This window comes from Oncorhynchus gorbuscha, unplaced genomic scaffold, assembly GCF_021184085.1.
Source record: "Oncorhynchus gorbuscha isolate QuinsamMale2020 ecotype Even-year unplaced genomic scaffold, OgorEven_v1.0 Un_scaffold_39:::fragment_4:::debris, whole genome shotgun sequence".
Lineage (NCBI taxonomy): Eukaryota > Metazoa > Chordata > Actinopteri > Salmoniformes > Salmonidae > Oncorhynchus > Oncorhynchus gorbuscha.
In genome coordinates this window covers 51311-64981 of record NW_025745236.1, presented here as the reverse complement: position 1 = coordinate 64981, position 13671 = coordinate 51311, and the positions used below count along the sequence as shown (strand labels likewise).

General features: G+C 42.2%; 1 protein-coding gene across 1 annotated transcript; it reads right to left on the bottom strand.

Moving 5' to 3' along the window:
* Positions 1–39: 39 nt before the first annotated feature.
* On the bottom strand, positions 40–12327 carry LOC124018082 (gastrula zinc finger protein XlCGF17.1-like). The gene is made up of 2 exons (XM_046333337.1): positions 12182–12327; positions 40–2351 (listed from the first exon to the last, which is right to left on the bottom strand). Exons 1-2 carry the CDS (start codon positions 12231–12233, stop codon positions 1225–1227), a joined length of 1179 nt encoding a protein of 392 aa, XP_046189293.1. The 5' UTR covers positions 12234–12327; the 3' UTR covers positions 40–1224.
* Between the last annotated feature and the right edge of the window lie 1344 nt (positions 12328–13671).

Genomic DNA, 13671 nt, shown 5'->3' with positions numbered 1-13671 from the left:
ATATCAATTGAGGAGACAAACGTATCACACAAGTCAGAGTTATTCTTAAACTAAATCTTTATTCACTTAATAAGGGAGCAGGCAATACAACGTACACATATAAAAGTTAATCATTTGAGTGCTCTACGATAATGATGGCTGGTCGACGAATCACCCCCAGATGATTCGTTGAGAGCCACGAGACAAAAGTACAAAGGTCTTTTACAGCCAAGATGCACCGCTTTCAACCTACATGATGAACAACAGATGTATAGAATGGGTCACAAGATTAAGATTTGTATGAAAGGTACTTATAATTCACAGCAGACAGTATCTGCTGTAAAAACAGTACTCTTTGTGTAGAGACCAGGGTCTGGCCCTGAGGTCATTTCTCCCTGGTACCATATAGAAAGAAACATTATCTCATGCTCTGGAATGCAGTCTCTTTAGATATCATCACCCAAAAGACATTGTAAATCTCCTGTCAGTGTTTTCAGGACCATCCTCAGTAGAACACACAGACACAATAGTTATAAGAACCCTCTATTCTGTTGCATGAAAACAACCACTTGATGCAATTTTTGCTCTCAGTATCCCCTGAAAGTTGACTAGTAACAACAACTGGGACATAAAAGACACCCACTAAGAGACCCACTAAATCTGCCCAAGAAAAGAATAAAATAATAACCCACATCAAACTTAAAGACAGGAAGCAAACCAAAAAGAAATATATCCTATATTTTTGTTGGACAAGTTTGCTCACCAACAGAAAACAACTTCCATTTAACATTATAATCAACTACAATGCTTCACTTTCTACAATATTAACATGGTGTCTACTGGCTGTCAACAATTAAAAACAAGGGAAAAAAACGTTTATTTCTAAAAAATAATATACAATAGTGTTATTTATCACCTTTTTCTTTCTATAGAATCCTAAAACTAATTTTGTAAAGAAAACTCCACTCGCTTCGAGAACTCTCATCTTCCTAAAACTCACTAGCTTCTAGAACTCTCCTCTTCCTAAAACTCACTAGCTTCTAGAACTCTAGTCTTCCTAAAACTCAATAGCGTCCCCTTGGAACGAGCCCAAACATAACTCATCTCCAATACGGAAAAACTTGCAGTCAATATAAATTGTGATTCACTGGCTAAAAGCAAAACACAAAACTGTTTGACTGCCCACCCTTGAGACAATCAGCAAACAAATACTCCTACAATGTTTGATATAATGAAAAAACTCCTTCATGCATGTATTTTCTGATGTTTAATCAGGTATCTTTTATCAGAGTATCTCTTGTCACATTTATCACAGCCATAAGGTTTCTCTCCTGTATGTGTTCTCTGGTGTGATATCAGGTGGCTTGACTGAGTAAAACTCTTCCCACATTGAGTACAGCTATAAGGATTATTTCCTGTGTGTGTTCTCTGGTGAGTAGTTAGCTGGCAAGATGTAGTAAAACTCTTCCCACATTGAGCACAGTTATGAGGTTTCTCTCCTGTGTGTGTTCTCTGGTGTGCTATCAAGTGGCTTGACTGAGTAAAATGCTTCCCACATTGATCACAGCTATAAGGTTTCTCTCCTGTGTGTGTTCTCTGGTGTGATATCAGGGTATGTGGCTGAGTAAAACTCTTCCCACATTGACCACAGCAATAAGGTTTCTCACCTGTGTGTGTTCTCTGGTGTGATATCAGGGTATGTGGCTGAGTAAAACTCTTCCCACATTGACCACAGCAATAAGATTTCTCTCCTGTGTGTGTTCTCTGGTGTACCATCAGATTGTTAAATGTAGTGTAGCTCTTCCCACATTCATCACAGCTACATGTTTTCTCTCCTGTGTGTGTTCTCTGGTGTGATTTTAATTGTCCTGAGAGTAGAAAACTCTTTCCACAGTCAGAGCAGCTAAAAGGTTTCTCTCCTGTATGGATTTTCTGATGTACATTAACGACTTTTGAGGAGGTGAATCTCTTCCCACAATGAGCACAGCTATAGGGTTTTACACCTGTGTGTGTTCTCTGGTGTGATATCAGGATGGTTGACTGAGTAAAACTCTTCCCACATTGAGTACAGCTAAAAGGTTTCTCTCCTGTGTGGATTCTCTGGTGTGATATCAGGCTGGTTGACTGAGTAAAACTCTTCCCACATTGAGTACAGCTAAAAGGTTTCTCTCCTGTGTGGATTCTCTGATGAATTGTAATGCCTGAGGAGGTGAAACTCTTCCCACAATCAGAGCAGCAGTGAGTTCTCTTCCCTTTGGATCTCTGCTGGTGTTTCTTGAGGTGATCTAATGTGGAGAGACTCTTCTCTGCCTTGTCAGCATCATGAGGTTGTTGAGGCTCCCCAGAGGATCCACAATTGTCACGTCTCTCTCCTGTGTGAACAACAAAGTCAGACAGATGGTTAAAGGCCCATAACAGCAGAAATCCACTGTAAAAGGTGATGCCAATAGCGTAGCCATGATGTTATACAACAATTGATGTCTGTAATGAATGCTCAAATTATTTAACAAATGTCTTAAAATGAGAAAGAACAGTCATATTTTCATCATATTTTCATCTTGTTTTCACATTAGTAGTAACTTTGATTTTTGTGCCAAAATACTTTTGGTGTCCAATATAGGACCCTTTCTGTGTTTGCTAAAATTGCACCACGAGGGCAATGCACACACAATTTGTTTGCAGAAACTCCTCCCTGCGAATTAGGAAACCACTGGTTATGGATGTAGTATATCTGCCTGGAGCAAAAATGGTGAGTGAAGATTTTAGTTTTTCAAAATGTATTCTGAATATTACAGCACACTATCAGTGCAAGATCAGGATGCTACTCAAGGAAACTCACATGAACTTCTTCAGTCTATTTAAACTCACATTCTTAAGCCGAGGCGTCCCGCTAGCGTGACAGCTTCCAGTGAAACTGGAGGGCGCGCAATTCAAATTTATAATCATAAAAATGATGGATATTAAACATTTAGGTACATATACAGTTGAAGTTGGAAGTTTACATTCACCTTAGCCCAAAACGTTTAAACTCAATTCCTGACATTTAATCCTAGTAAAGAATTCCCTGTCTTAGGTCAGTTAGGGTCACCACTTTATTAAAATAATATGAAATGTCAGAATAATAGTAGAGAGAATTATTTATTTTAGCTTTTATTTATTTCATCACACTCCCAGTGGGTCAGAAGTTTACATACACTCAATTAGTATTTGGTAGCATGGCCTTTAAACGGTTTAACTTCAGTCAAACATTTCGGGTAGCCTTCCACAAGCTTCCACAATAAGTTGGGTGAATGTTGGCCCATTCCTCCTGACAGAGCTGGTGTAAATGAGTCAGGTTTGTAGGCCTCCTTGCTCGCACACACTTTTCAGTTCTGCCCACACATTTTCTATAGGATTGAGGTCAGGACCTTGTGATGGTCACTCCAATACCTTGACTTTGTTGTCCTTAAGCCATTTTGCCACAACTTTGGAAGTATGCTTGTGGTCATTGTCCATTTGGAAGATCCATTTGCGACCAAGCTTTAACTTCCTGACTGATGTCTTGAGATGTTGCTTCAACATATCCACATAATTTTCTCGTCCTCATGATGACATCCATTTTGTGAAGTGCACCAGTCCCTCCTGCAGCAAAGCACCCCCACAACATGATGCTGCCACCCCCATGCTTCACGGTTGGGATGGTGTTCTTCGGCTTGCAAGCGTCCCCCTTTTTCCTCCAAATATAACGATGGTCAATATGGCCTAGCAGTTCTGTTTTTGTTTCATCCCGACCAGAGGACATTTCTCCACAAAGAACAATCTTTGTCCCCATGTGCAGTTGCAAACCGTAGTCTGGCTTTTTTATGGCGGTATTTTGAGAAGTGGCTTCTTCCCTGCTGAGAGGCCTTTCAGGTTACGTCGATATACGTCGATATAGGACTCGTTTTACTGTGGATATAAATACTTTTGTACCCGTTTTCTCCAGCATCTTCACACAGTCCTTTGCTGTTGTTCTGGGATTGATTTGCACTTTTCGAAACCAAAGTACGTTCATCTCTAGGAGACAGAACGCGTCTCCTTCCTAAGAGGTATGACGGCTGCGTGGTCAAATGGTGTTTATACTTGCAAACTACAGTTTGTACAGATGAACATGGTACCCTCAAGCATTTGGATATTGCTCCCAAGGATGAACCAGACTTGTGAAGGTCTACAATTGTTTTTCTGGGATCTTGGCTGATTTCTTTAGATTTTCCCATGATGTCAAGCAAAGAGGCACTGAGTGTCAAGGTAGGCCTTGAAATACATCCACAGGTACACATCCAATTGACTCGATGTCAATTAGCCTATCAGAAGATTCTAAAGCCATGACATAATTTTCAGGAATTTTCCAAGATGTTTAAAGGCACAGTCAACTTAGTGTATGTAAATTTCTGAGCCACTGGAATTGTGATACAGTGAATTGTAAGTTAAATAATCTGTCAACAATTGTTGAGTAATCCACTCGTTCAACATTTTTTTTTAACCTGTATTTTACTAGGCAAGTCAGTTAAAAACAAATTCTTATTTTCAATGACGGCCTAGTGGGTTAACTGCCTGTTCAGGGGCAGAACGACAGATTTGTACCTTGTACTCTGGGATTCGAACTTGCAACCTTTCGGTTACTAGTCCAACGCTCTAACCACTAGGCTACCCTGCCGCCCCGCAGACAAAGGAATCCAAAAAGCTAAACCCTAAACTTTGTTTCAACAAGTAAAAATATGTTTCTATTTACTCCTCAGATATAAGTAAATGTCCCTAAATGTAATCAAACTATAATATTTCTTACGGAAAGAAGTATGTTCAATAGGAAACTGACTTTAGCAGTTGCGTCCTGTCTTCATGTCGCGCGCAAATACGAATTTCCAAGACTGTGTCCCTGTACTAAAACTGATATTTCTTATTCGTTTTGGAAGTTACAAGCCTGCAACGTTGAACATAGACTGCTGACACCTTGTGGAAGCCATAGGAACTGCATCCAGGGATGTAATTTTCAGTATGCCTTTTCTCTTGCAATTCTAAGAGGATGGTCTCTCAAAAATTTAAAAATTATCTGGTTGTTTTTTCTTTTGATTTTCTTCTACCATATCTAGTGTGTTATTCTCCTATATTATTTTAACATTTCTACAAAGTGTTGTCTTTCCAATGGTACCAATTATATGCATATCCTGGCTTCAGGGGCTGAGCAACAGGCAGTTTACATTGGGCACGTCATTCAGGCAGAAATTGAGAAAAAAGGGGCCTAGCCCTAATTAAGCTCTGTCTATTCATTAGTTCACAAACGTGAAAAGATCCACTGTAAAAGGTGATGCCAACAGCGTAGCCATGATGTTGTACGACAATTGATGTCTGTAATAAATGTTAAAATTATTTGACAATTGTCTTAAAATGAGCAAGAAGTCATATTTTGAGTTGTTTTCACATTAGTAGTAACATCTAACAACTACAAATAATGTTGTTTAAACTCTAAGCAGTGTGCCAGAAGACTTTTGGTCTCCAATACAGGCCCCTTTCTGTGTTTTCTAAAATTGCAGCACGAGGGCAATTTGATTGCAGAAACTCTTCCAAGCTAATGAGGAAACCACTAGTTATGGATGTAGTATATCTGGTAATGAGGAAACCACTAGTTATGGATGTAGTATATCTGCTCATTTGGAAACCACTAGTTATGGATGTAGTATATCTGGTAATGAGGCAACCACTAGTTATGGATGTAGTATATGTGGTAATGAGGAAACCATTAGTTATGGATGTAGTATATCTGGTAATGAGGAAACCACTAGTTATGGATGTAGTATATCTGCTCATTTGGAAACCACTAGTTATGGATGTAGTATATCTGCTAATGAGGAAACTACTAGTTATGGATGTAGTATATCTGGTAATGAGGAAACCACTAGTTATGGATGTAGTATATCTGGTAATGAGGAAACCGATAGTTATGGATGTAGTATATCTGGTAATGATGAAACCACTAGTTATGGATGTAGTATATCTGGTAATGAGGAAACCACTAGTTATGGATGTAGTATATCTGCCTAGAGCAAAAACGGTGAGCAAAGATTTTAGTTTTTCACAATGTATTCTGAATGTGAATGGGGGAAAACTCAGGGGAGTAACCTCCATTTCCAGGTTGCTTATGAGTGCATTTCACACAACTTTGGATTATAATTGTAAAGCTCGCTTCAATCTCCTACTTAATATGTTTGTGTTACTGTCACAAATCAACTGCTTTAAACTTTTAAAAAACACTTCAACCAGAATTGTACTTTGGCTAGCTTTGCCATCAGCCTGACAATGAGGGTTTGTAAGTGTTTGCCAAATTGGCCCATAACTTCACCTAACAATAACATAGACCTACTGTAGGACCCATAACTTCACCTAACAACAACATAAACCTACTGTAGGACCCATAAGGTCACCAAACAACAAATATACCCATTTCATGATGTTTGTCATTTGACTGGCATTTAGAAAATGATTTCTTGAATCAGCTGATGATAGTTGAACATGTGACTGTAACTAAACAGCTACAGTATTAAGAACTGTGTAATTATTGAAGAACCACGTTAATGACAGTATCCATTTGGGTGCTGTCAATCAACTTCAGATGACTCTCGGTTTAAACCATGGCGAAATCCAAACTCTGAAATGATTTAGGATTTCAGTAACACATGAAAACTGTTTCCCCAGCGTAATATAAGGAGACAATATATGTTACGTAGTTTGAGTGCATTTCAGATATCTGAATACAAAAAATGTCCAACAACAAGATCCGGTATTTAAGATTACTTCTTATCCTTTGCAAAAATAGCCTAAAGCAGCTGTGTCTGTCCCGAATTCACTGGGACACTGAGGGCCCAGAATATGTTATACAATGTCGCAAGCTTGCTATTGGGAGTTGTGGCTGACCCAGTTGATGGAATGTTTCAAGTTCGTTGTCGACAGGGCATGTGCAGCCAATGTGATTTATAGAATATTTATTTTTAATCAGGATATTTTCTACCTGCAGGCTGCAATGTTTTTATTTGTAGGCTTTATGTCGGCTATTCTTACATAGTTGGCAACTAGAATTCATCCATGATGTCATAATGGCAATAAAAGTTACTTTAAGATTTGTATAATTTTCATCTTCTGGTTAGGTTATATTGATGACTGGCTCCCTCTAGTAATTTGTGTATCTGTAATAATTTAATCACAAAACAGCTGGTTAAGGCATCAGACAAGTTACATACATATAACTTTTGAAACAAGATATATTTTAGTTGGGGACAGCACAAGAACATGATTTTGGGGCTCATGAGTGGCACAGCGGTCTAAGACCCTGCATCTTAGTGCTTGAGGCTTCACTACAGACACCATGGTTTGATTCCGGCCGTTATTGGGAGTCCCATAGGGCGGCACACAATTGGCCCAGTGTCGTCCAGGGTACGCAGTCATTGTAAATAAGAATGTGTTCTTAATTTACTTGCCTAGTTAAAAAAAAGGTTACATTTAAATAAATGTAAAAAATAGTGTTTTATGACAAACCGTTTTTTACAAATCCGTCAAGACACCAATTTAGAGAAGGGATTAAAACAAAGGTTTCAAACCAATTCATGAATGTAACTGAATCTAGGTATGTCTTGTCTTTAATGTAATGGCATGAAAAAAATTGGCTGAATATTATACAATGACTTATCAACAGCTCTAATAATTTGACACCCACAATAAATCTTCACTCGCAATTATAGAATATACTATATAGCCTAGAAACCTGGTTAAACTATCATTATGACATCATGGATGAATTCTAGAATATACTATATAGCCTCAATCTGGTTAAAACTTTCATTATGGACTCATAACTCGTATTCATAGTGTAGTGAATTCAGGGAGTAGGTCTGAGGTGGACTCAAACTTACGCCAAGATGTCTGAACTTCATGAAGAGGTCGCTAGGTGTTGGGTTACGGTTGCTACAATAGCTTTCTATATGAATGTGAGAGTGGTTACACTTCTCCTTCCCCCATCCCTCAGCTGTTTACCAAACCAAGTCTCTGGGCAGTCATGTTGTTGCTGTTTAAAAAACCCACACAACCCAGCAATCTGCAGTTCAAACAAGTTTTGAACAAGTTTTGGTAATAAGATGATGAGGGGTCTGGAGAAATGTAATTACTTTCAAATTCATAGACAGACCTATGGATGCAAGGACTGACCATCCATGAAATCAACATTATAGTTTTACATTACATTACAGCACAACGGTTTGATTTGTTTGATCGTAGCTAGCTACATAGCTAGCTACATAGCCGTCTGTGTATCAAAGATAATTGTGTAGTCTAGAGCGATTTTCTAGGTTAGCTAGCCAGCTATTGTCGTTCTTTTAACGCAACGTAACGTAATCAACACTGCTAGCTAGCCAGCTAGCCCCCGAATAGCAGCACTGTAGAAACTACTACACTCAACGGAACGACTTGATTAGTGTAGTGTCAACAACGCAGCCACTGTCAGCTAGCCTACAAAGTCAACAACGCAGCCACTGCCAGCTAGCCTACTTCAGCAGTACTGTATCATTTTTAATAATTTTAGTCAATAAGATTCTTGCTACGTAAGCTTAACTTTCTGAACATTCGAGACGTGTAGTCCACTTGTCATCCCAATCTCCTTGCATTAGCGTAGCCTCTTCTGTAGCCTGTCAACTATGTGTCTGTCTATCCCTGTTCTCTCCTCTCTGCACAGACCATACAAACGCTCCACACCGCGTGGCCGCTGCCACCCTAATCTGGTGGTCCCAGCGCGCACGACCCACGTGGAGTTCCAGGTCTCCGGTAGCCTCTGGAACTGCCGATCTGCAGCCAACAAGGCAGAGTTCATCTCAGCCTATGCCTCCCTCCAGTCCCTCGACTTCTTGGCACTGACAGAAACATGGATCACCACAGATAACACTGCTACTCCTACTGCTCTCTCTTCGTCCGCCCACGTGTTCTCGCACACCCCGAGAGCTTCTGGTCAGCGGGGTGGTGGCATAGGGATCCTTATCTCTCCCATGTGGTCATTCTCTCTTTCTCCCCTTACCCATCTGTCTATCGCCTCCTTTGAATTTCATGCTGTCACAGTTACCAGCCCTTTCAAGCTTAACATCCTTATCATTTATCGCCCTCCAGGTCCCCTCGGAGAGTTCATCAATGAGCTTGATGCCTTGATAAGCTCCTTTCCTGAGGACGGCTCACCTCTCACAGTTCTGGGCGACTTTAACCTCCCCACGTCTACCTTTGACTCATTCCTCTCTGCCTCCTTCTTTCCACTCCTCTCCTCTTTTGACCTCACCCTCTCACCTTCCCCCTACTCACAAGGCAGGCAATACGCTCGACCTCATCTTTACTAGATGCTGTTCTTCCACTAACCTCATTGCAACTCCCCTCCAAGTCTCCGACCACTACCTTGTATCCTTTTCCCTCTCGCTCTCATCCAACACTTCCCACACTGCCCCTACTCGGATGGTATCGCGCCGTCCCAACCTTCGCTCTCTCTCCCCCGCTACTCTCTCCTCTTCCATCCTATCATCTCTTCCCTCTGCTCAAACCTTCTCCAACCTATCTCCTGATTCTGCCTCCTCAACCCTCCTCTCCTCCCTTTCTGCATCCTTTGACTCTCTATGTCCCCTATCTTCCAGGCCGGCTCGGTCCTCCCCTCCCGCTCCGTGGCTTGACGACTCAATGCGAGCTCACAGAACAGGGCTCCGGAAGGCCGAGCGGAAATGGAGGAAAACTCGCCTCCCTGCGGACCTGGCATCCTTTCACTCCCTCCTCTCTACATTTTCCTCCTCTGTCTCTGCTGCTAAAGCCACTTTCTACCACTCTAAATTCCAAGCATCTGCCTCTAACCCTAGGAAGCTCTTTGCCACATTCTCCTCCCTCCTGAATCCTCCTCCCCCTCCCCCCTCCCTCTCTGCAGATGACTTCGTCAACCATTTTGAAAAGAAGATCGACGACATCCGATCCTCGTTTGCTAAGTCAAACAACACCGCTGGTTCTGCTCACACTGCCCTACCCTGTGCTCTGACCTCTTTCTCCCCTCTCTCTCCAGATGAAATCTCGCGTCTTGTGACGGCCGGCCGCCCAACAACCTGCCCGCTCGACCCTATCCCCTCCTCTCTTCTCCAGACCATTTCCGGAGACCTTCTCCCTTACCTCACCTCGCTCATCAACTTATCCCTGACCGCTGGCTACGTCCCTTCCGTCTTCAAGAGAGCGAGAGTTGCACCCCTTCTGAAAAAACCTACACTCGATCCCTCCGATGTCAACAACTACAGACCAGTATCCCTTCTTTCTTTTCTCTCCAAAACTCTTGAACGTGCCGTCCTTGGTCAGCTCTCCCGCTATCTCTCTCAGAATGACCTTCTTGATCCAAATCAGTCAGGTTTCAAGACTAGTCATTCAACTGAGACTGCTCTTCTCTGTATCACGGAGGCGCTCCGCACCGCTAAAGCTAACTCTCTCTCCTCTGCTCTCATCCTTCTAGACCTATCGGCTGCCTTCGATACTGTGAACCATCAGATCCTCCTCTCCACCCTCTCCGAGTTGGGCATCTCCGGCGCGGCCCACGCTTGGATTGCGTCCTACCTGACAGGTCGCTCCTACCAGGTGGCGTGGCGAGAATCTGTCTCCTCACCACGCGCTCTCACCACTGGTGTCCCCAGGGCTCTGTTCTAGGCCCTCTCCTATTCTCGCTATACACCAAGTCACTTGGCTCTGTCATAACCTCACATGGTCACTCCTATCATTGCTATGCAGACGACACACAATTAATCTTCTCCTTTCCCCCTTCTGATGACCAGGTGGCGAATCGCATCTCTGCATGTCTGGCAGACATATCAGTGTGGATGACGGATCACCACCTCAAGCTGAACTTCGGCAAGACGGAGCTGCTCTTCCTCCCGGGGAAGGACTGCCCGTTCCATGATCTCGCCATCACGGTTGACAACTCCATTGTGTCCTCCTCCCAGAGCGCTAAGAACCTTGGCGTGATCCTGGACAACAAACTGTCGTTCTCAACTAACATCAAGGCGGTGGCCCGTTCCTGTAGGTTCATGCTCTACAACATCCGCAGAGTACGACCCTGCCTCACACAGGAAGCGGTGCAGGTCCTAATCCAGGCACTTGTCATCTCCCGTCTGGATTACTGCAACTCGCTGTTGGCTGGGCTCCCTGCCTGTGCCATTAAACCCCTACAACTCATCCAGAACGCCGCAGCCCGACTAGTGTTCAACCTTCCCAAGTTCTCTCTCACGTCACCCCGCTCCTCCGCTCTCTCCACTGGCTTCCAGTTGAAGCTCGCATCCGCTACAAGACCATGGTGCTTGCCTACGGAGCTGTGAGGGGAACGGCACCTCAGTACCTCCAGGCTCTGATCAGGCCCTACACCCAAATAAGGGCACTGCGTTCATCCACCTCTGGCCTGCTCGCCTCCCTACCACTGAGGAAGTACAGTTCCCGCTCAGCTCAGTCAAAACTGTTCGCTGCTCTGGCTCCCCAATGGTGGAACAAACTCCCTCATGACGCCAGGACAGCGGAGTCAATCACCACCTTCCGGAGACACCTGAAACCCCACCTCTTTAAGGAATACCTAGGATAGGATAAAGTAATCCTTCTCACCCCCCCCCCCCTTAAAATATTTAGATGCACTATTGTAAAGTGGTTGTTCCACTGGATGTCATAAGGTGAATGCACCAATTTGTAAGTCGCTCTGGATAAGAGCGTCTGCTAAATGACTTAAATGTAATGTAAATGTAAATGTTTTAACTATGTTGAGGTTATACAGTGTTTCTAAACATTGGAGTAAAAAAAGTTTTTTTCAGATACTGATGGGGTACAACAGTTGAACAAAGCTCATGAGGAATTTATAAGAGATTTCTTCAAGAAACAATGAGTACATATAATTAATGTATAAGTCCCAAAATGGATGTAACAACTGCTGATTGCCCCTTTAAGACTACATATTGGGCTAATCTAATAGGAGATATTGAGGACTACAGTATTTCAGGCATTGTCATTAGATGCATTTGATCAATTGTTAACGTTTTGTTGATGGTCCACTCTTGATGTTCTACACGTTACAGTGTAGCTTCAGCCATTCCTACAGAACAACATTAAAGTGTAGAACCCCTTTACTTCATATTGGTTCAACGACTGTAAAGACGGTACTTACTGGTGTTTAACAGATCTCCAACACCCTCTTCTTCCTCCAATGTGACAGTCATCTTCTCATCCTCCTCTTTCACTCCAAAAACTGCATCCGCCTCTTTCTCCTCTTCTTTTACTGTAACATCCTCCTCCTCTTTCACTCTGAACGCGTCTTCCTCTTCTTTCACTGAAACGTCTTTCTCTTCTTCTTTCACGGTAAAAGCCTCAACCTCTACTTGTTTTTGTATTGTAACAGCCTCCTCTTCCTCCTCCTCTTTCACAAGAGCTTCTTTCTCCGTCCAGCAGACCACCTCTTCTTTAACAGGAGGAGAGTAGCTTAGTGAACTCATGGTCGGGGATGTTAGCTAGCTAGCATTAGCGACTAGACTAGTTCTAAGCTAACTTAGCAAACCAGCTAGCTGACAAACAACGTAAATATATAATTAAATGGGCCAACAAGTACATACAACAGAAGTGTGTTTCATACACAGCGACTAATATACACCAAAGTGTAAAGAGCGTGAATGTTGCTGCTATGTTTGCTAGAAAGCTACGGAGGTGTCTGACTAGCTGTTGTTGTTGAAGGAGCGTCCCGTCCACTAGATCATACGTCACACTGGCAGCGTCGCCGGAACCTAAAAAACTCACATCTCCACCAGCTGACTGGAGTGGGCAACGCAGTTGAGGAACCAAACGTTTATTTTTCATTTATTTCATAAAAGTTGGTTATAAAATTAAGTTGTTCAAAGAGAAGCATGTGTTGATTGATTCGTTTTAGAATTTAAAACAAACTTTACACCCACTACAGATGTTTATTTAGCCATACATCTGACATGGATCATTTTGACCCCAGAGGCATATCTTTTATTATAGCCAAAATGTGGTTTATTCAATTCTTCCAAGTTTTCATGACTTTGTCAATCAACTTGTTCTTAATAAATCTAAATATAGTTTAGTGTATCAATATGGACTTTTAACAAATTCAAATTTGGAGTCATTTTGACCCCAGACAAAAGCACCTTTGATAAATAGGATGTTTATTTTAAAATCCAAATCTCATTTTATTGTCACATACACGTGTTTAGCAGATGTTATTGTGGGTGTAGTGAAATGCTTGTGGTTTTAGCTCTGACAGTGCAGTAATATCTAACAAGTAATATCAAACAATTTCACAACATATTCCCAATACACACAAATCTAAGTATTCAAATCTAGGTTTCTCTGTAGACATGATCCATTTAAGTCATTACATTTACATTTACATTTAAGTCATTTAGCAGACGCTCTTATCCAGAGCGACTTACAAATTGGTGCATTCACCTTATGACATCCAGTGGGACAGTCACTTAACAATAGTGCATCTAAAACTTAGGGGGGGGGGGGTGAGAGGGATTACTTATCCTATCCTAGGTATTCCTTAAAGAGGTGGGGTTTCAGGTGTCTCCGGAAGGTGGTGATTGACTCCGCTGTCCTGGCGTCGGATCCATCCCACCAGAGGGTGGAGGGTCACCTGTA

Bases quoted from the DNA above. Each gene is read 5' to 3' on its own strand.
- LOC124018082 (XM_046333337.1), bottom strand. From the start codon at position 12,233: ATGACTGTCACATTGGAGGAAGAAGAGGGTGTTGGAGATCTGTTAAAC. The intron at 2,352-12,181 runs GTAAGTACCGTC...TTGTTCACACAG, and splicing joins TGGAGATCTGTTAAACACCA to GAGAGAGACGTGACAATTGT.